The sequence below is a fragment of the Trachemys scripta genome, chromosome 9, assembly GCF_013100865.1.
Source record: "Trachemys scripta elegans isolate TJP31775 chromosome 9, CAS_Tse_1.0, whole genome shotgun sequence".
NCBI lineage: Eukaryota > Metazoa > Chordata > Testudines > Emydidae > Trachemys > Trachemys scripta.
In genome coordinates, this window is record NC_048306.1 from 4,932,564 (window position 1) to 4,953,631 (window position 21,068).

The 21,068-nt window shown below is 39.1% G+C and overlaps 1 protein-coding gene across 4 annotated transcripts in view; it reads right to left on the minus strand.

Annotated features, from left to right (window-relative positions):
• The window catches only part of MAP7D3 (MAP7 domain containing 3), a 44,512-nt gene extending 24,163 nt beyond the window's left edge, over positions 1–20,349 (minus strand). For 3 of the 4 annotated variants that reach the window (XM_034781350.1, XM_034781349.1, XM_034781348.1), the window contains exons 1-6: positions 19,356–19,430; positions 17,149–17,312; positions 12,723–12,837; positions 9,866–9,895; positions 6,135–6,236; positions 343–441 (exon numbers count right to left, since the gene is read on the minus strand). In XM_034781350.1, coding sequence (XP_034637241.1) covers positions 343–441; positions 6,135–6,236; positions 9,866–9,895; positions 12,723–12,837; positions 17,149–17,250 — 448 coding nt within the window. In that variant the 5' untranslated portion in view covers positions 17,251–17,312; positions 19,356–19,430. Of the gene's footprint in view, positions 1–342; positions 442–6,134; positions 6,237–9,865; positions 9,896–12,722; positions 12,838–17,148; positions 17,313–19,355; positions 19,437–20,252 lie in introns of those variants that run through there. The other variant, XM_034781351.1, reaches the window with a different exon arrangement.
• Between the last annotated feature and the right edge of the window lie 719 nt (positions 20,350–21,068).

A 21,068-nucleotide genomic window follows, 5' to 3' on the forward strand; every position in this document is an offset into this window, starting at 1 on the left:
AAAATTATATTTTGCCAAAAATACCTATTAACCAGAATTGTTACTCATTATGCAAAACTTCGGCCACACAAGTTGTACGTATTGGTTTACTTCTCACCCACCCCAAGTACAGCTTCAGAGAAAAAACACTTGCATATAGAAACAGCAGAATTCTGGATACAATGTTTGATATAGCTAGTATGTGCGTAATGCTACCAAAGTCCAAATGGTCATATTATATGCACAATAGTCTATGCTGTTCAGAGTGAAAGTATTTCTAAACAAAGTTTAGAAATTTCAGTTTAAACACAATTTAAATAATATTCAAGTTGCTATCCCCTATTAAAAAAATGTTTCCTGCACCTTTCTGTTCCACCTGTGAACCTTTTGGTGGTGGCTGCTCAGACTGCAGAGAAACTTTGTTACTCAGTCTGTTTAATGAAGCACTTCTCTTTGTGGTACCTGTAAGTGAAAGTGCAAATTACGTCATTACATTTGATATAGCATCCTAAAGTGTTCCTTTAACCACGGACCCCTCTTTTCTACATACAGTAGTCATAGCAGCGTAATCAAATCTGATTGATTTATGAACCATACAGAACCACCTTGTGGCAAGAAATAAAAAGTGCATCCTCAAATAATTGGAGTGCACAAATAATCATTCTAATCCTTAAATTTCTAATCTATATTCCAAATTTCTGTTAACAAGAAATAAAGAGACAGACAGACACATGAATCAATCAAGATTCAATAAAGAAGTATATGATAAGGTTCTAGATGAACTGAAGAAAAATGTGTTTGATTAACTTGTTTTTAAATCAGTTCAATTTAAGAGTATAAAAATATCTATCTGGCCAGTATTATCAGGAATATAAAGAGTGCTTAAAACCGAAGTTCTACATAAATACATATAGGTCTTAAAGGCATAAAACAAGGTTAATCTGAATTATACTATTACATAGAACAAAACCGCTTTGAAAGCACATCTCAATGTGCAAAATGGTTGTTATATTTTGACAGATGGGTTCTAGTGGTGGGAGGAACTTGAAATCTCGTATTTCATATTTTCTCTACATAAGTATGGTTAAAGTAGCTAATAAAGAAAAAATGTTAAATCAGATTAAACTTTTTTTTTTTTTTTTTAAACAGCATCTCAGATGACAATGCATCAGACTGGACCCAGCACACAAGTTACAACCATCCTAGGTGGGCACCTCTCTGAAGCTGTGATGGGACACAGAAGAGCTGCAGCAGAACCTGAAGAGCTGTGCACATTCCATGCATCATTCACCCAAAGACTAGCTGCTCTCTGGAAGCCAGATCAAGAGTGTATAATTGCTCTGACCTGTTCAGCTGGTATGAGCAGAATCTTGGAGTCTTGATCTAAACCTCTCTTCGTTGTTAGAGAAAATAAAGGTGAGCCCTGGACATTTCCCCCAAAGAGTCTGAATATTCACACCGTTTCAAGGCAATTGAACCGGTATTCCTACTCTGTGGTCCACCAAGGGCACCCACTTAAGATTTCCGGCTCTCAGCCATCACCTCTCTTGGGCAGAGACCCACATCTCACTCCCTTGTAACCAGAGATTTTGAGGCTATACAGCTCCCTACCTTACACTGTGATATCCCCACCAAGCCAGACTCCCTAAAAGGCCAGCATCTGTGCTTTCCTTTTCTCTCAGATGGCTATTACCAATGTATTGCCCGCAATTACAAGATACTACACAGCTCCTTCTAGGCATTCATATTTATTCTTAAGGTAAAAGCATTACAAAGAAAACATTAAAACAATACAAGAACCTTCATGCATGTAAAAAGCTTACCACAGGTCACCCACAACTCCAACCTAGGGCTTTAGTAGGTTTTAGTCCTTCAAAACCCACAACTGGGTTTTCCCTGTGGTTACAAGTTCATCCATCTTAGATCCAGAACCAGAAAGAAGGCCCCGAATCAGTTTAAGCACTGGCTATTTATCTAAAAGTCCTATCTTTGTCTGGTGATATCTGGAGAATCCAGTCTGAACCAGACTATGCAAGCCTCCATAGTACATGATATCTCTCTGGAAGTGTTATAACCTGAGTGATTTGCAATAATTAGCCCCTACTGTTTTCATTTTCTGAAACTGCTGTGGTACTTCATTTGGGAAGGAAAAAATCAAATGCACAACTACAAAATAGGGAATAACTGTCTAGATGGTAGTACTGCTTCAAAGTATCTGGGGGTTATAGTGGTCTACAAACTGAATACGAGTCATTAATGTGATACAGCTGCAAAAAAAGGCAAATATGATTCTGGGGTATATTAACAGGATGTATGTAAGACACACGAGGTAACTGTCCCACTCTACTCGGTACTGGTGAGGCCCCAGCTGGAGTACTGTGTCCAATTCTGGGCACCACAGTTTAGGAAAGATGTAGACAAATGGGAAAATTCAGAGGACAGCAACAAAAATGATGAAAGGTTTAGAAAACCTGACCTTTAAGGAGAGATTGAAAAAACTGGGCATGTTTAGTCTTGGGAAAAGAAGACCAAAGGGCGACCTTATAAAAGTCTTCCAATATGTTAAGGGTGGTGATAAAGAGGATGGTGATCAATTGTTCTCCATGTCCACTGTAGGTAGGACAAGAAGTAATGGGCTTCATCTGCAGCAAGGGAGATTTAGGTTAGATACTAGGAAGAACTTTCCAACTAGAATGGTAGTTAAGCTCTGGAATAGGCCTCCAAGGAAGGCTGTGGAGTCCCCATCATTGGAGGTTTTTAAGAACAGGTTAGACAAACACCTGTCAGAGTTGGTCTAGGTTTACTTGGTCCTGCCACAGAGCACAGGGCTGGAATTGATGACTTCCAGCCCATTTGTAGGATTATATGATTTCTCGGATTTCTCTTAAGCCACTTAATATAATAGGGTTTCCCAAAAATACTGGAGAAAGTTGCTCTGTCAGAGTTTCTGTTACAGAACGGCAGTAGGTTTAGTAGCAATCCCTTTTGGCTGATAATTTATTAAATGTGTTTTCCTTTCTGTGTTAGAGTGCATATAAACCAGAATTTCATAAACCTCTTTGCTTCTGGTTCATACCTAGAGCCTAATCCTGCAAACACAGATATATATAAATAATTCTAATTACGAGTAGTCCCAGACTTCAACTGGGATAATCACACGTGTAAAGTTACCCACATGTATATCGGTTTGCAGGATTGAGCCCTTAATCTGTCTTCATGTTAGGCTTCAGAAAAAAATGTTATCCTTTCTCCTCAATTTATGCATGATTTTTGTAACAATAAGGGATAGTAATTTCTGGAAGGAGGGAAGCAGTCCACCACGACTGCCTTCTAAACGTGTTAGCATAGCATTGCAGAGAGTTCAGAGAGATCTCTCTTAGCCTCAAGAACATAAAAGAAAAAGGACGTTATTTGTGGTGGTGGAATTAATTTTTAATTTTCTCCTCTAAAAGCAGATTAGCGACCTTCCTAGTGTTACTATCAACTTTTCGGTCTGGAAAAGGCATTATGACACGTACTTCATAAGAGGATTGCAGTCAGACACAGAACTATAGCATTATTGGTAATATTTTCTGGTGCTTGTTCATTTTTTTTTTTTAAATAAATCGCTTCTGTCTGAAAACGTACTTAATGCTACCCGTAACACTTATGTTCCCTATAACGAAAAAAGGAGAAAAAATAATTCCATTTTCCCCCATTTGTTTACTTTATGCATTTGATAGTATTTCCCCTATTGGTATGATTTTACACAGCAACTGGAGAAACCTTTTAAAAATATAAAATAGGACTGTAAATCCACAAAAATTTGCAGGGGGACACTGGAACAAGTGTTATATCAGCAACTAATTTTTAAAAACTGACTGGATTTCAGGTTGATTACGTCCCTCAGCAGTAGTAGGCTCAGCAGTGTTTACCCCAGGGTTTTGGAGAGAACAAAGATAAACATCAAGAAAACAAGCAATGCTCTATTCTGGAAAAAAAAACGTATGTACATCATTATAGAGTTTGTAAGGTGCAACAGTTTAATACAGTGGTTTTCAACCTGTGGTCCACAGACCCCTGGGGTTTCAAAGACTATGTCTAAGATTTCCAAAGGGGTCCACACCTTCATTCAAAAATTTGTAGGGGTCTGCAAATGAAAAAAAGGTTGAAAACCACTGGTTTACTACATTGGAACTAATGGTATAGGCATTCTGCATGGCTAGTATGAAGATACGTCCCATGAAACCGCAATGCCCTCGGGTCAACGTGAAAAAGGGAACAGCAGAATTTTCACACTTTTTTGCCCGTTTTACAATACAATTCTACATCTTACAAGGTATCAGGGCTCTACAATATGTAGAACATGAGTTCAGGGCCATGCTACAGATTTTAATGCCAAGATGCAAATTTTCTGTTGTTGTGAATATGCAACCAAAGATTTGAATCTATTTCACTCAGGAAAATACCGTATATACTCGATCATAAGCCGGTTCGTTTATAAGCTGACCCCCTCCCCGCAAGATGGATAAGTAAAAATGGAAATTTTTTTTATAACCCGTTCATAAGCCGACCCTATAATTCAGGGGTCAGCAAACTTTTGCTCCCGGGCCATCAGGATAAGCCGTTGGGGGGCCAAGATGGTTTGTTTACTGTGCCTGCGGAGGAGGTAAACCTAAGTAAACAAAGTGTCCCGGCGCGCCAGCTGCTTATCCTGACGGGCCGGGAAAGCAACTGGGGGGGAGAAGCTGGGAGTCAGGGGAGTAACCCCTGTGACCACCCCCCACATGACCTCACCCCAGCCCAGGGCCCTCACTCTCCCCATCCCATCCCTTCCCACCTTATCTGGGGAGGGCCAGGGGAGGATGTCTCTGACCTGGCTGGAGCTAGGGTTACCATATCTCATAAATAAAAAAAGAGGACCTTCCACGGGCCCTGGCCCCGCCCATTTCCCCACCCCCAGCCCTGCCCCAACTCCGCCCCTTCCCCACCCTAACTCCGCCTCCTCCTCCCTTCCACTCCCAGCCAGGGGGAAAGGGCTGCCCCAGTGCTACCGGCTTCAGGGTTTGCTAGGCAGCCCCCAGACCCTGCGCCCCCAGCCGGCGCTTGCCCAGCGCAGCTGGAGCCCGGGAGGGGAAGCGCCCAGCTGCGGGCGCAGGGTCTAGAGGCTGCCGGGCAAACCGTGAAGCCGGTAGCGCTCGGGCTTTGGGCAGCCCCTATGCCTCCGGACCCTGTGCCCCCAGCCGGGCACTTCCCCTCCTGGGCTCCGGCGGCGCAGGGTCCGGAGGCACGGGGCTGCCCGAAGCCGGTAGCGCTCGGGCAGCCCGGCTCTTAAACAGAGCCGAAGAGTCGGGGAGGAGCAGAGCCGCCATTTTCCCGGACATGTTCGGCTTTTTGGCAATTCCCCCCGGACGGGGGTTTGACTGCCGAAAAGCCGGACATGCCCGGGAAAAAGAGGACGTATGGTAACCCTACTGGAGCTGCTCCATTGGGATGGGCAGCATGGCCGCAGCGTGCTCCGGTGGGCTGGGCTGGGTGGCCACAGCTGCGGCCTGCCAGCCCCGGAGCTGCAGCTGCTTCGGAGGCTGGGGGGTGAGCAGCGTGGCCAGAAGTGGAGAGACTCTGGCCCCGCCTCTTCCCTTCTTTCTCTGCTGGCTGTGCTGCCTCTCCTTGCTCCCTCTGTTGGGGGGAGGGGCTGTGACCCATCTCTCTCTCTCTATACCCATTCATAAGCCGATCCCCTTCTCTGGTGCTTCCCTTTTTTACTAAAAAAAATTCAGCTTATGAACGAGTATATACGGTAGTTGTCTTCTGTGCGATTTTAAAAAAACCCCAATTACTATGTTTAGTATTATCTAAAATTAAGTCTGTGATTTAAGGCATTCAAACCCTTAGAGTTGGTGTGAAATGGTTAATTCATAAATCGTTCACCAAGATTTGGCTTTAATAAAACTGAATCCTAGAAATATGAAAAGTGATCTTTGTGTTACAGCAGGAGAGTAATGGTAAAGATTACAACCAAGGATTGGGTCAAAAACCTGCACAGTTTGCTGGATTAACAAATTGGGTGAAATGCATTTGAGATCACATGAGCAATGAATTAACAAACAGGTTGGAGAAACAGTACACATTATCTACCCCCAAGAAACCCCCGCCAAAAACCCCAAAACACTTACTCCGATCAGGAGAGTTTAGAAGTGCTGCAGAAGATGACAAACGTTTGTTCATGACAGCTTCTGTTTGTTTGAGGTTTGCTGTGGATGTGGAACGTTTGCTGGCTGCAGAAAGAAACGTTTATTTTAGCATTTATCTTCAGTCAGAAAAAGTGCCTTTAACATATTTCTCTGGGGATAAATTTGGAAGTGTAAGTATTACTTCCCAAAAGCCATTTCCAATTCTGCTCCGATTCTTTTACACAGTACTTCCCACTCAAGGATCTCAAAGCGCTTTACAAAACAATTCATAAATCACAAATCCCTTTGAGGTAGGTAAGTATTTCCTGGTAGTGCATGCTAAACGTAGCACAAACCAGCATGGTAAAATTCTGCACATTATGTTGCATGCATATCAAATGTTAATGGCAAAGCTGGTTAACTTATTAGCAAATAAAGCCATACTAAAGGGAAAATAGGGTTACTAACCTTGGAAGGAGCTTCTTTTCCCTTTTCAAAAGGCTCCCCAACATGCTATGGCTGTTTCCTCTAAAATCAGCCAATATATGAGAATTTGACTGGATTGGCCTGCATGTATGTATGGGAGTGTACAAACCCCAGAATTGCTACATTGCTACCCTCTCTGATCCACCAAGAAACTCTTTTAAGGAGGTGCGAAAAGACAGCAAAGTAAGAGCAGATGAGAAAGAAGAGAAGTTTCCTTTTTTAGGACATTCCACTCCCACAGCATGATTTGAAATATCTACGGCCTAGCACCTGAATAATAAATGCCAGAAATGAAGATTTAAGTTTGGGATACTTTTTCTAAGGCAGACACAAAGGTTATTTTATAAGGGAAGATGACAGAGAACTGGGATAGCTGCAACGGCTTTTGGAGTTTTTAGATGAATTTCAGGAATTTTCTAAAGGAAATTACATCCACTAATAGTTATTTTCTATCACTTCCTTGCTAATTCCCTTTCCTTATTATTATTATTTTTTTAAATATAGGATATGTGCTAAGGGTCGGATTTTCAAAAACACATAGCAATAGCCGGACTATTCACATGAACTTGTTATCAAAAAGTCAACTGAGTATGAATGATATATAACATTGTAAAACTAAACCTTATTAGGAACAAGAGATATGTACATGGTATTTGCATTTCCATTTGCAAGAAAGCTTTAAGTTAGAATCCTAAACGGTGGGTGTAACGAACCCTACTTAACCTGTCTGGCTGACACAATTTTAATGACTTGATAAGATGGCGTCAATTATTTAGTCTGGCCATTAGCATGAAGAATTGCTTCTGAGGTCCTAGGGAATTATCTGAGAAAAATTTCATTGTATCAAATCAATGGTTTCTTAATTATTGGTATGACTTTGTTCTGTGTTTGTAGGATTTTCTTTGGAAAAAGAAAGTTATAAATCATTTATATATGAAAAATTGCAAGAATTGAGACAAGCGTGCAACATAATGCCAGGCTATTTCTTCAATGTGCACACGGGGCCTACACGGATACTAGAGTGTGACATCAAACTTCATGTCTGGTGACCATCATATTCTCTAATGGCATGCACCTTAGTCTCTCAGGCACTTCATCATCTGGTTTTGTGATAGGGAACTTCTCTCAATTGCTGGGATTTTGCTGTCAAATACTCTATGTATTTTATTATGCAATGTTGCCATTTCTCCCAGGCTTCTTGACAACAGAATCTAACCCTGCACCAAGCGGAAAGCTCTATAAACTGGCATTTCTCCTGCACCCAAACTCCCTCCCAGAGCACGCACACACACACACCCCCCACCCAAACTCCCTGCCTCTTCGTTAACCAGCATTTTTCACTTACCGGCACCCCCCAGTCCCTGAACATACCGGATAAAACAGCTTTTACTGTAAAATGCTTGATTGTGGGGTTTTTTTTGTTTGTTTTTTATTAATTTCTAACCACCAATGGGGAGTAATCCTGAATCATGTGCATTATCTCAATGTACAATATTTTCCGTATATAGGATTTGATCTTCCGGATGTTCTTGAAATGTCTGATTATGATGGTTTACTTTTCAGTACACTTGTGAATCTACTGCTATCTCAGCCAGAGATTTACCTTGCTTGATCAAGAGTTCTAAATATTTATATTCACATGAAACCAGTTCTGATCATGACAGAATGTGCCTGGAAAGAAAGATTGTTGGGCTACATTTTCTTGGATCATGAATTACTAAACACGGAAGGCTTTTCTGCAGTATCTGGAATAGCTTAGGTTGGTCCACTTTTAAATATGCTGGGAGACCAATCTCTGAATATGCCACATGAACAGACAGACAGAAGAGAATATTGCAAATATTCTATAACTCTCTTATAATGATGTTGTTAGAGAAATTGAAACATTATTGATCAATAATGTGATAATACTATAGCAACCACAACGTTAGGCATTTTTCAGATCGTGGGAAACAACTGGAATTAATACAAGTACCTCAGGATGACATGTTTAATAGAAGTGAACCAATCCCATCAAACTGGTTAATTTTGGAGAAAACTGCCAATCCATGCTGAGGGGAGCAGGAGAAGAGGGAAAAAATGTGCTCTCGCTGCCAGAATGAGCTCTGGCAGTTAAATCATGCTCAGTTAAACTTTCATTGAGTTTTCAAGCCTCAGATTGTCAGCATTAGGAGACAGCTGGACTAGATTAGTATAGCTACGAGCATGCACAGATTTTTCAGTGCTCATAGACTTAGCTGGGTCTCAGATGAGCGGGCTGTCATTTTAGCCCTCAGTTACAAAAAATAAATATCCCTGATTACACATAGGCCAGGTCTACACCAAACCTTTCCCAGCATAGCTATGTCGCTCAAGGACATGAAGATACATGATCCCTGATGGATGCAGATGTGCCGGCAAGAGTGTCTAGTGTAGATGCAGTTCTACCAGGCAATTATTTTGCTGGAATAAACTATACCAGCAAAAACAAGTTTGGCTGCTGTAAATGGTGTCCACATTGAAAGTGCTTTTGCCAGTATAATATACCACCAAAGCCCTTCAATTGTAGACCTGGCCTTAGAAACCATTTGAATTGCTTATAAATTAGTCTATGAGTGTGTCTCATGCTCTTCCATGGAAGGTGCTAGAAAGTCAATGGAAAATGAATGTTAAAAGTTTGGAATCACTATCACTCATTGGAATAAACTGTCACTCATTATTTTTGCAAACTCCTTCCACAGAAATTAAATGTAGTTAAAGGAAAAGGCTCCCCTATATATTTGTTTGTACTATATCATTGAAATGTACCAAATTCGTGCACTGGAGAGTTTCTCCAGCTATGGTTTAAACTGTTTGCAAACAAATCACTGGTTATAAAATTCTGGTTTACAGAGTACCATATTAATATACATTCAGCATATACCCGGAGCCAGAAAGATCTCCCAATTTTTCCCATGCTTTATATCCTCATCCTTGAGGCACTAAACCGCAGATAATACCCTGTCTCAGATTTGCTGATGAGCTCATCAATGGAAAGGCCCACCTTAATTGGCTGGGGGGGATTGTTAAATACGTAGGGCATGCTCTCCACAGAGGACCAAGTGTGCTGCTTCTGCAGTGCTCTGAGCCCTGCTGGCCCAGATCCAGCAATAGAGCTATATAAAAGTAACTCCCCTGAACTCCAGTCAGTGAAAGTGAGAATTCCAGTTCAAAAGGTTAGTGGTTAGCGTAAAGTAATAGCAAAAGGCCATTTTGGAAATCAATACTACCAGCTCCACCTTCATCTGCAGTCTGTGGCTCTGTAGAAGAACAAGGTTTGTAAGATAAATCACAAGGCTGGACAGTAATTAATATAACAGAGACACGGGGAAAGTGGAAATAATACTTATAATTAAGGTAATCATTATTTCAACAAACACACACTTTATAGGACTTAAGCTCTAGATACAGCCTGACAGCCAATACCACAATTAGTTCCACCTTGAGTATTTTTGAAACAATTCCAACACTAGCGTAGAAAACAAAAGTGAGCTCAGGTATGTTTTTTATTTCTGCACAGCCACTTTTAAAATTCCCATTGACTCGCATGTATCTCTGTCCTTACAACCTCCCTCTCTTCAACTGGAAATTGAGAAATTATTATTAATAGCTCACTACACCAAGTTTGATTTTCCCTTAACATGTTTTTATTGCTCAGGAAAGTCAGGGCCTGATCATGTTTAGTGCCATGCATTGTGAAGACCTCTTTTCAGTTCCCATTATTTTCAATTCATTTCAGTCATAGATTCCAAGGCCAGAAGGGACCATTGTGATCATTTAGTCTGACATCCTCCATAACACTGGCCATAGGACTGCCCCAAATAATTCCTCGAGCAGCTTTTTCAGACACACATCCAATCCTGAATTAAAAACACTCAGTGATGAAGAATTGACCACAACCCTTGGTAAATTATTTCAATGGTTAACCACCCTCACTGTAAAATGTATGCCTTATTTTCAGTCTGAATTTGTCTAGCTTTATAACTTCCAGCCATTGAATCGTGTTGCACCTTGCTCTGCTAGATTGAAGAGCCAGTTATTAAATATTTGATTCCCATGTAGAACTTAGACCAATCAAGTCAACCTTTAGCCTCTCTTTATTAAGCAAAATAGACCAAACTTCTTGAGTCTATCACTGTAAGGTTTGTTTTCTAATCCGTGAATCATTCTCGTGGGTCTTCTCTGAACCCTCTCTAATTTATCAATATCCTTCTTGTATTGTGGACCCAGGAAGTGGACACAGTATTCCAGCAGCAATCGCCAAATACAGAGGTACAATAACCTCTCTACACCTACTCAAGATTCCTGTTTACACATCCCAGGATCGCATTAGCTCTTTAGCACACATCATCACACTAGGAACTCTTGTTCAGCTGACTATCCACCATGACCCCTAAATATTTTTCAGAGTCATTGCTTGCCAGGTCCCGCACCCCATAGGAATTGCCTATATATTTTTTTCTAAATGTATACAATTAGCCATATTAAAACACATGTTGTTTGCTTACATCCAACTTATAAAGCGATTCAGATTCCTCTGAATCAGTGATCTGTCCTCTTCATTATTTATCACTCCCCCAAGTATAGAACAGAAATATTTATTGAACACTTCTGCCTTTTCTGCATTATTGTTATGTTTATCAGTTCCTTTGTCAGGATTCTTTTTGTTCCTAATATATTTAAACAACTCCTTATTGTCCTTAACTCTGCTGGCCATAGATTTCTCTGGGCTTGTCTACACTACACAGCCTTGTCTCTAAAAGTCAGCGTGTGTAAACGCTCTCTCTGTATTTTGTCGGCACTTTTGCTGATAAAATACTTCCAGCTCCGCGAGTGGCATTAGCTTTGTCGTCAGGAGAGCGCTCCTGCCGACAAAGCCACATTCACACTGTCACTTGTGTCAGCAAAACTTTTGTCTTTCGTGGGGGGGGGGGGGGGGGGGCTTTTTTTAAGTACTTGTGAAAGACAAAAGTTTTGTCAACGATGTTGCAGTGTAGACAAGCCCTCTGTGTCCTTCTGCTTCCCTTATAAATTTTCTACAATTCCTAACTTCTGATTTATATGCATTACTATCAATTTCACCTTTCTTCCATTTGTTAAATATTATTAATTTAATTTTTTTAAATAGCTGTCTTCACTTCCCTTCTAAAGCGGATTGGTTAACCAGCACAGCCATTTTCCTCAATTATGGGATTGTGGCTTTTTGTGTTCTTAAATGATTCCCTGTTATCATTCAGAGTTTCCAGATCAAAGTCTTCCTCCCAGCTGATCTGGCTCATAATTATTTTCAAGCTTTGTGAAACTTGACCTAAGAAGGGACCAAGTATACATACTACTAGTCTGGACTTAATTTTGCTTGTATATTATAAATGTGATCTAGTCATGAACACTTGTACCTAAACTGCCATTAATTTTTAGTTCTATGTTCAGTTCATCTTTATCTGCTAGGACAAGGTCTAAAAGAATTCCCCTGTGTTGGCCACAACACTTTTTGAGTTAGGAAATTTTCATCTATAATGTTTAGAAATTCCAAACATGTTTTAATACGTCCAGCATGAGACCTTCAGCATGTGTCATTCAAACTCAAGTCCCCCATGATCATACAGTTTTTTTCCTATAAATTATAGATAAGTGATTAAGGAGGCAGGTCATCCTGTTCTACTATTCTAATGTTGGGCTTCTGATCAGCAGAAACTGCTAATTACGTCAAATTACATGATGGTTTAATAAGGACCTGTTTGAGACCAAGTACATTTAAAATGTGTAACCTCAGGTGGGATTCAACGCGGACTCCAGAGCTGAAAAGTTTGAGCATTAACCCCTGTGCCATCTTACCCATTTAACCTCTATTTAAAACATGGAGCATCATCAATTAGTATTCAAAGCAAGTCTATTAAAAGATGCATTTTCAAGGCATTTTACATGTCATAGCTGCATATTCATTATATTAAACAATAACAGTATTAAATAGAAATAATTAAAACAGAATTATAAATACTACTTTTGAATTAATCTTCAAGGCATCTTAATTATAAATGCGACAACACTATAAATCAACATAATGCACTAAATTTTAGCTACCCTTACCAGTCTTGCTGTCTGAATTTGAAGTTACAGACCCTCCCCATGACCATCTCTTTTGTCGTGTTTCCAGTCGTTGGCTCCGCTCCAAGGTACGATGCACAACTGCTTCATATCGCTCCTAGTACAAAATAATCTCTCTATAAGGCTATATAAACCATTATTAAGCACAACTATGTTCAACACAAAACAATCTTTCTTCCCCGAAGAGCTTGAAATCTATCAAAAACATCTGTTTTACCTGCACCATGTGACCATAACTAATTCTAAAACAAATTTAATGTGCAAAAAGGCTGAAGACACCAATTAATCACTTTAATATAATGCACAAATATTCCTCTAATATTTCATACAGAGATGTGCTACACTGAAGTGAAATTAGACTTTTAGGGTTAACATTCAAAGTGCATTTGATCAAGAATCTGCTGTAGCGACTATGTATCAGTTCAGATATATTATAGAGAACAACAACACTTATCCACAGGTGTCTTGATTATTAGAGACTTTTGCATAAATATAAAATGGGAGGAAGGATTATAAAATCTCAAGTGTTTAAACTGTTAATTCTAGTTTTCCAACAAAGCAACCATTAGGGTATGAAACTTCAGAATTCTCCTGAAATAAATTATAATTTTTTTCAAATGTTCATATATTAAACAATCTTAAAAATATTTGAAGTAAACTAGTAGAGATCTTTCTCTGTGAAAGAAGACCTTTAATTAACATCCCACTGGAAGTTAGAATGTTGGCTAGAAGATTTTTTTTTTTTTTTTTTTTAGAAAAATAATTCTCTTGTAAGAAGAGAACTCATGAACTTCAAAGCACAACTGCTGACAGAAAATACTGTTGCTTATTGAAATATCTAAATAAAGTACATTTAAAAAAAACTGTTTAAAAGTCTGCATTAACAAATATTAAGGACACTTTTCAAAGAACTATACAAACATTAACTCATCTCTCTAAACATGAAGGAATTTTGCCATCGACTTCAATAGAAGCAAGAATGGACCCAAAAGAAGGTAAAACTTAGAAGGAAAACTTTATGACAAGCTGAAAGTGTGTTTTTACTTGTAAACTCTGGACTTCAGCAATAATTGCTGACATGACTAACATCTGGAACAGCACTAGAGTACAGCTCTCTCCCGTCTCAGGTATTCGTATCAATTGGTGGAGAAGGAAAACAAATCCCAGAACACTAAACTCCAGTCCTATCATATAAAAAGGGTTACACAGTTCACTTTTTAACAGACTTCCTCTTCACCATCCTCAGGGTTTATAAGCATATGGGACTGCCTGGCTATGAAGATCAACAACAGAGTCATATCCTGGAATAGCTACGGTTGAGAGCTCCTTCGTCAGTATTTATCACCAACACGCTACAAGATACCAAGGGACCAGTTATCCAAACAATTTTCTCTCCTTGGGACAGAAGGCTTCCATTCTCCCGTAACATGAATTTCATAACAACACAGACTAAAAAGTCTTTGCATGCACTTTGGAGTTTCTTCTGTGACAAAAAACTTGGAAGGAAAGGTTAAAAATGCCCCAAGCTCTGAAGAAACAGGAGGTCTTGTTTGCCATGCAAAGCTTTCCAGAAAAATATTCTTTGGAGTGTAGATTATCTATGTCTAAAGACAGATAAGACAGCAACTCCAATCTGGTTTATTTTACTGACTTTTGGTACAATCTAGGATCCTTATCCTGTAATCACATCCATGTGGACAGATCTCTAAGGTATCAATGACCAAAGTATCTAGACAAGGATCTATAGAACACACTGTTACTGAGATTCTTTTAATTATTTTTATTGCAGGAGAATTTAAAGGTTCCAATCGGGGATCAGGGCCAATTGCATCAACATAATGACAGTATCTCAAAAAGATTACAATCTAAGTATTGTTGCACACGCAACCTATATATTTTGCATAGCTGGTAACAATGCACTTGAGTCTTAATTATTGTCATTAAACAGAATAATATTTTTAAATCTTAGTAATGATACTTTCATGATTAGTTTCATACAGGTCGCAACTAATTCTTCCATCTGTTCTCTCTATGGTGATTCCTTTTTTAAGTTACCTGTGGGAGGTGACTAATCAAAAATGATTTGGCTAAAACATGAAACAAAGAATGAAAAAATGTGGTTTGCTATGTCCTTTACCATCCATTGTGCTTGGTAAATCTTGAAGTGGAGGAAGAGGTCTTAAATGATTTATGTCAAACGATCTGGAAAAAGGGGTAAACAGTGAGGAGGCAAAATTTGCAGATGATATAAAACTATTCAAGATAGTTGAGTCCCAGGCAGACTGTGAAGAGCTACAAAAGGATCTCTCAAAACTGAGTGACTGGGCAACAAAATGGCAGATGAAATTCAATGTTGATAAATGCAAAGTAATGCACATTGGAAAACATAATCCCAACTATACATAAAATGATGCGGTCTAAATTAGCTGTTACCACTCAAGAAAGAGCTTGGAATCATTGTGGATAGTTCTCTGAAAACATCCACTCAGTGTGCAGCGGCAGTCAAAAAAGCAAACAATGTTGGGAAACATTAAGAAAGGGATAGATAATAAGACGAAAAAAATATATTGCCTCTATATAAATCTTTGATACGCCCACATCTTGAATACTGCGTGCAGATGTGGTCGCTCCATCTCAAAAAAGACATATTGGTATTGGAAAAGGTTCAGAAGAGGGCAACAAAAATGATTAGGGGTATGGAACGGCTGCCATATGAGGCAAGATTAATAAAAATGGGACTTTTCAGCTTGGAAAAGAGACGACTAAGGGGGGATATGATAGAGTCTATAAAATCATGACTGGTGTGGAGAAAGTAAATAAGGAAGTGTTATTTATTCTCTCTCATAACACAAGAACTAGGGGTCACCAAATGAAATTAATAGGCAGCAGATTTCAAAACAAACAAAAGGAAGTATTTCTTCACACAATACACAGTCAACCTGTGGATCTCTTTGCCAGAGGATGTTGTGAAGGCCAAGACTATAACAGAGTTCATAAAAGAACTAAATAAATTCATGGAGGATATTAGCCAGGATGGGCAGGGATGGTGTCCCTAGCTTCTGTTTGCCAGAAGCTGGGAACGGATGACAGGGGATGGATCACTTGATGATTACCTGTTCTGTTCATTTCCCTCTGGGGGACCTGGCATTGTCCACTTTTGGAAAACGGGATACTGGGCTAGATGGACCTTTGGTCTGACCCAGTATGGCCGTTCTTATTGGTAAATATCAGTTTATTTTAAAGTAAAGTATTTTCTGATCATATTTCTCATTATCCAGCCCCTGCCTTCACTTCCTGGTTGAACGCCGTTTGTATGGTTGAGAGTCTCATCATTAGGCAAAACTAGAAGATACTCTCCCAGGTGCTAGGTTCTGTGTGTGTAGATGTCAGCGTCTGATCCTCTTCTAAGGAGAGGATCTGGTAAAGCTCAGGTTAATATCAGTTAGACACTGATTTGTCAGGGATTGTTTCCCTGATAATCAAATAAATGGTTTCACCAATAGCCACTGGTGTTGCCTTCAGGCTAAACTTTCTTTGGAGAAAGTCTGAAGCTAAAAACAGTGCTTTTGTGTTCCAAGAGATGTAGTTCCATTAGACTGCAATTCCATTTTGAATCACCAACAGTACAGGACAAATATTTTTGCTTGTTTTTCAGCAATGTAAATTATTTCTTTAGCTGCTAAATTGAAACACCTGGGACTTAATTATCCTCAAATAACACGAGCGTAACAGCATTCAAGTTAAAGAGTTGCACACAAAACATGCACAAGAGGAACATCGGGTAACTGAAAATGGCACAAAATGTAAGCGCAACCAGTGTAGGATGATGCTTCTAAGAGTGCAGAATGCCCATATTAGGTCAGAGGGAGGACAAAGTGACAGTCATAAAAGGATGGCCAATACATAGTTCAAAGTTGCAGAGGATAACTATATAAGGCAGAAAGAGTAGTCTGTGATCAGCAGCACAAAAGAAGGCACCATGAGTAGTAACATAGGAGAACTGAGACAGTGGGAACCAGCCAGAACCCAGTGGAAAACACATCAAGTTAGGAAACCATGTTAGTTTACTAAAAACACAGCAAAACTTGTCTACAAAATCAAAGTTAAAATGTCAGGGATATTTTCACACTCTATATTAAAAATTATTAAGAACAAACTAAGATAACTAGCTAGTGTTCCCTTTGGTACAGGGAGAGCTAGGACTGACTGGAATTAACTGTGAGACTAAATAATGGATCACCATTGAAAAAGGTAACTTGTGTGCTTTGAATACTGGAGTAGGAATTCCAACAACTTTCAAAAGAACAACTGATCAATGTACTTTATACTCTCCTTAACTAATCTATTTCATAATAAGGATATAATTTAGACAGTTTTCACAATGTTACAGAATAGCCATGAACAGTACCTTTTCCGCCTCTATTTTTTGTTTTCTTTTTTCTTCTACTGCAGCTCTTCTCTGTTCTTCTTTTTGTTTCTGTTCTTTCAATTTTCTCTGCTTTTCTTCCATCTGTTTTTCATACTGGAGTTTTGCTTTTTTTTCCTTTTCAAATATCTGTGTTTCTTTGGCAGCTATTCATGTTAAAAAAGTTTAAATAAGTAAACTTAAATCAAACTTTAAGAAGTATTCACAAAATACTACAATTGACAAACGTGAAAAGCATATTAGTCCACCTCTACAACATAACATTCTAGCTGATCTAATTCAGATGTATAGTTAATCTTACATCTTAATCAAATAATGTTGCATGTGACCTAACCTTCTATTCCATTGTGTCCCCAGCTCTGGGAACAGACTGGAACTTTTTCTGAAGTTTTACACTTTATGATCTGTATGTAAGTTCATAGAGAACATGCCTTATGCTATGCATGCATTTGCGGTGCTGTCATAATGCATTTATCAACATTGAATTTCAAAGTAATGCACATTGGAAAACATAATCCCAACGACACATATAAAATGATGGGGTCTAAATTAGTTGTTACCACTCAAGAAAGAGATCTTGGAGTCATTGTGGATAGTTCTCTGAAAACGTCCACTCAATGTGCAGCAGCAGTCAAAAAAGTGAACAGAATGCTGGGCATCATTAAGAAAGGGATAGATAATAAGACAGAAAATAACATATTGCCTCTATATAAATCCATGGTATGGCCACATCTTGAATACTGTGTTGTCGCTTCATCTCAAAAAAAGATATATTGGAATGGGAAAAGGTTCAGAAAAGGGCAACAAAAATGATTGGGGTATGGAACGGCTTCCATATGAGTAGAGATTAATAAGACTGGGACTTTTCAGATTGGAAAAGGGATGGCTAAGAAGTGATATTATAGAGATCTATAAAAATCATGACTGGTGTGGAGAAAGTAAATAAGGAAGTGTTATTTACTCCTTCTCAAAACACACAAACTGGGGTCACTAAATGAAATTAATAGGCAGCAGGTTTAAAACAAACGGAAGTATTTCTTCACACAACGCATAGTCAACCTGTGGATCTCTTTGCCAGAGGATGTTTATAAAAGAACTAGATAAATACATGGAGGATAGGTCCATCAATGGCTATTAGCCAGGATGGGCAGGGATGGTGTCCCTAGTCTGTTTGCCAGAAGCTGGGAATGAGCGACACCTGTTCTGTTCATTCCCTCTGGGGCACCTGGCATTGGCCACTATTGGAAGACAGGATACTGGACTAGATGGACCTTTGGTCTGACCCGGTATGTTCTTAATATTAAAGCCTCACTAGGAAGCTGGGCATCAGAGGAAAACTTAATATGGGCTTCTGTGTCACATTTCCCACCCATTTATATCTAATAATAAAAAAAATTCTAAATCACTGAATGAGAAAATGAGAAAACATGGCAGTTGACACATCAGAGTTCAGACTACATGTACGTTCTCAAAAGTTCAGAATCTTCCACAACATACTTCTGGAAATTACTGTACAGTTTAAAGGCAAGCCCACAATAAAATAAATGAGCCCAAAATTGAACACAATGGCAGAGAAGCCTGAGGTCAGCAGGAAGATGTTAACTAAATGGATAAGTCACTGTACTAGTATGCAGTATCTCTGAGCTTTACCAAACTTGTAGATGCATGGCCCACATTTATACAACTTTTCCTGGATGAGACCCTGGGTTCTTATCTAAAATGAAGTGCAATATAAATGTATTTGATAAGGACTCAATCCAGGAGCCTTTTATTCTTTCTAGAATCTTAAAAAAGAGATATGTTGAAGGCAATCAAGCAGTTCAGATGGCCAAACATTTTTGGATCATCAATAATATTGTCTGAATGGTATTCTATACACAATATAAACACAGAAATCTGTCAAAGGTCCTTTGTCTACCCTGATACTTTTCTCAAAATCTCACACTCACCAATACCACAGCATTGGTGGGTTGTACTAGTGGGGACTGGGTGCTTGCAAAGATTGGCCACTAACATTTTACCACTATGTAATCTACCCCACATGGGCTGGAAGTGGAAGTTTAAGAAGAATGCCTGTATACACAAAGACAAGAAGACTTTGGGAAAGAACTAATGTGTGGCATTGTATGTAACTGATACCACAAGCATTAATACATATGATTTTAACATATGATTAAACGTGAATATACCATTTTGCTTTTCCCGCTCTTCTCTTCGCTCCCGGGCTAGTCTTTGTCTTTCTTCTGTTCTCAGAGTGGAGCCATCTATCACTGTCAAAAAAAATGGGTTTGTAATTGTCAGTCATTTAGAACACAGATTTAAAAAGAAACAAGCTGTTTTAAATATAGATTACTGAAATGATTATTGAACTCATTCTGAGAAAGGCACCCATTCACCATGGTATAATGTACTTTATGCAGGTTAGAAGAGTACTAACAAGCTTTTCCTCCGATACAGGAAGCACGTACTCTGGAACTCCTACTCCCCCACCCCATAACCAATCCAACAATCTTAAGAGGACCAGCAAATACCAGACATAAGATTAAATGTCCCAAACCATAAAATTAATAGAAAGCCTAAACAAAGAGGTGGGCCCTGCATTATGCTCTAACCACAGCCCATATTTCTGGCAGGTGTAAATTCCAGAGGTGAGAGGCTGTGACCAAGAATGACCTGTCTCTGGCTCCCACAAAGGTTACCACAAATACAATTAGCTGAAGTGCTACAGTTATAAAAACCGCATGTTGTGAAGAGCCAAGGGGAGAATGGTCTTTCAGTTGAGTGGAGCCCAGACCATGTGGGTCTTTTGTAGACAGTACCAAAACCCTTAATTGCACCTGGAAGTGAACTGGCAACAAGAGCAGAGTACAGAGCACAAAAATTAATTTGTCTTCACTGTTCTGCCCTACTCAGAGTGGGCAAGCTGCACTAACTGAATCCTGGGAAGAGCAAGAGTGGAAGCCTGAGTGATGTCCAAAAGTTACTGAGTTCTCTAAAGGGAGAAAGCAAAGGCGCTTCAGAACAGTCCTATCCAACCCTGTCAACTCAACGAAACTTTTAAGATCAACAGTAGTCAGAGATTACACCTGGTTTAGTTGCAGTCTGTAGGTTTATTGCAGTTTGGACTGGAACAGGGCTAATACCACTTTGGTTTCTTCTTTCTTCTGCTATTGCTTGGGCTGCAGCAACTGTAAAAACAAAAAACAAAACAAAAACAAAAAATAGTTTAAAGAGACAATTACTACCAATAAGATTGTCATCAACAGGGCTCATTTATTTATTTTATTTCTGAAATCTCTGGTCAGGTTTTTCTCCCCCATCATTTTGCATGGATATCCTGTTCACTATGGTGTCATTTTACACTTAAACTAGTCACCCTCTTCTTCCCGCTAGAGTGAAGCAACTGTGAATGGGAAAGTAAATGCAAGGGAAGAAATATTCAAGGTTAAGGACAAACAACCTATCCCCATATCTCCGCACACAATTAAGAGGGAGAGACCTCTTTCATGAGTGATCTGTACAATACTCCCAATCTTCCCTCCATGTAAACCCCTACAGCCAAAGTAATGAACACAAAGCTAGAAGACCGTTTGTCATCTTTGGTTCCTAAAAGAACCCAATATCAAGAACCACCACCAAGAAACCAAACACAAAACATACAAGACTTTATATGTACTAAAATGTAAAAAAAAAAAAAAAAAAAAAAAAAAAAAAAAAAAAATCTAGACCCATTTGTAGCAAAAATTATCCTAGTCAAATGATTTAAAGTTTATAGTTAAGGATGGATGATTATTAAATTTGGTATTTTTCCTGAAAGAAACAGCATTGTCAATGGTCTATGGCTTTCCTTTAACTGGGTAGTATAAAATGCAAAGGAAGGAAGGAAGAACATTTCTCTTCTC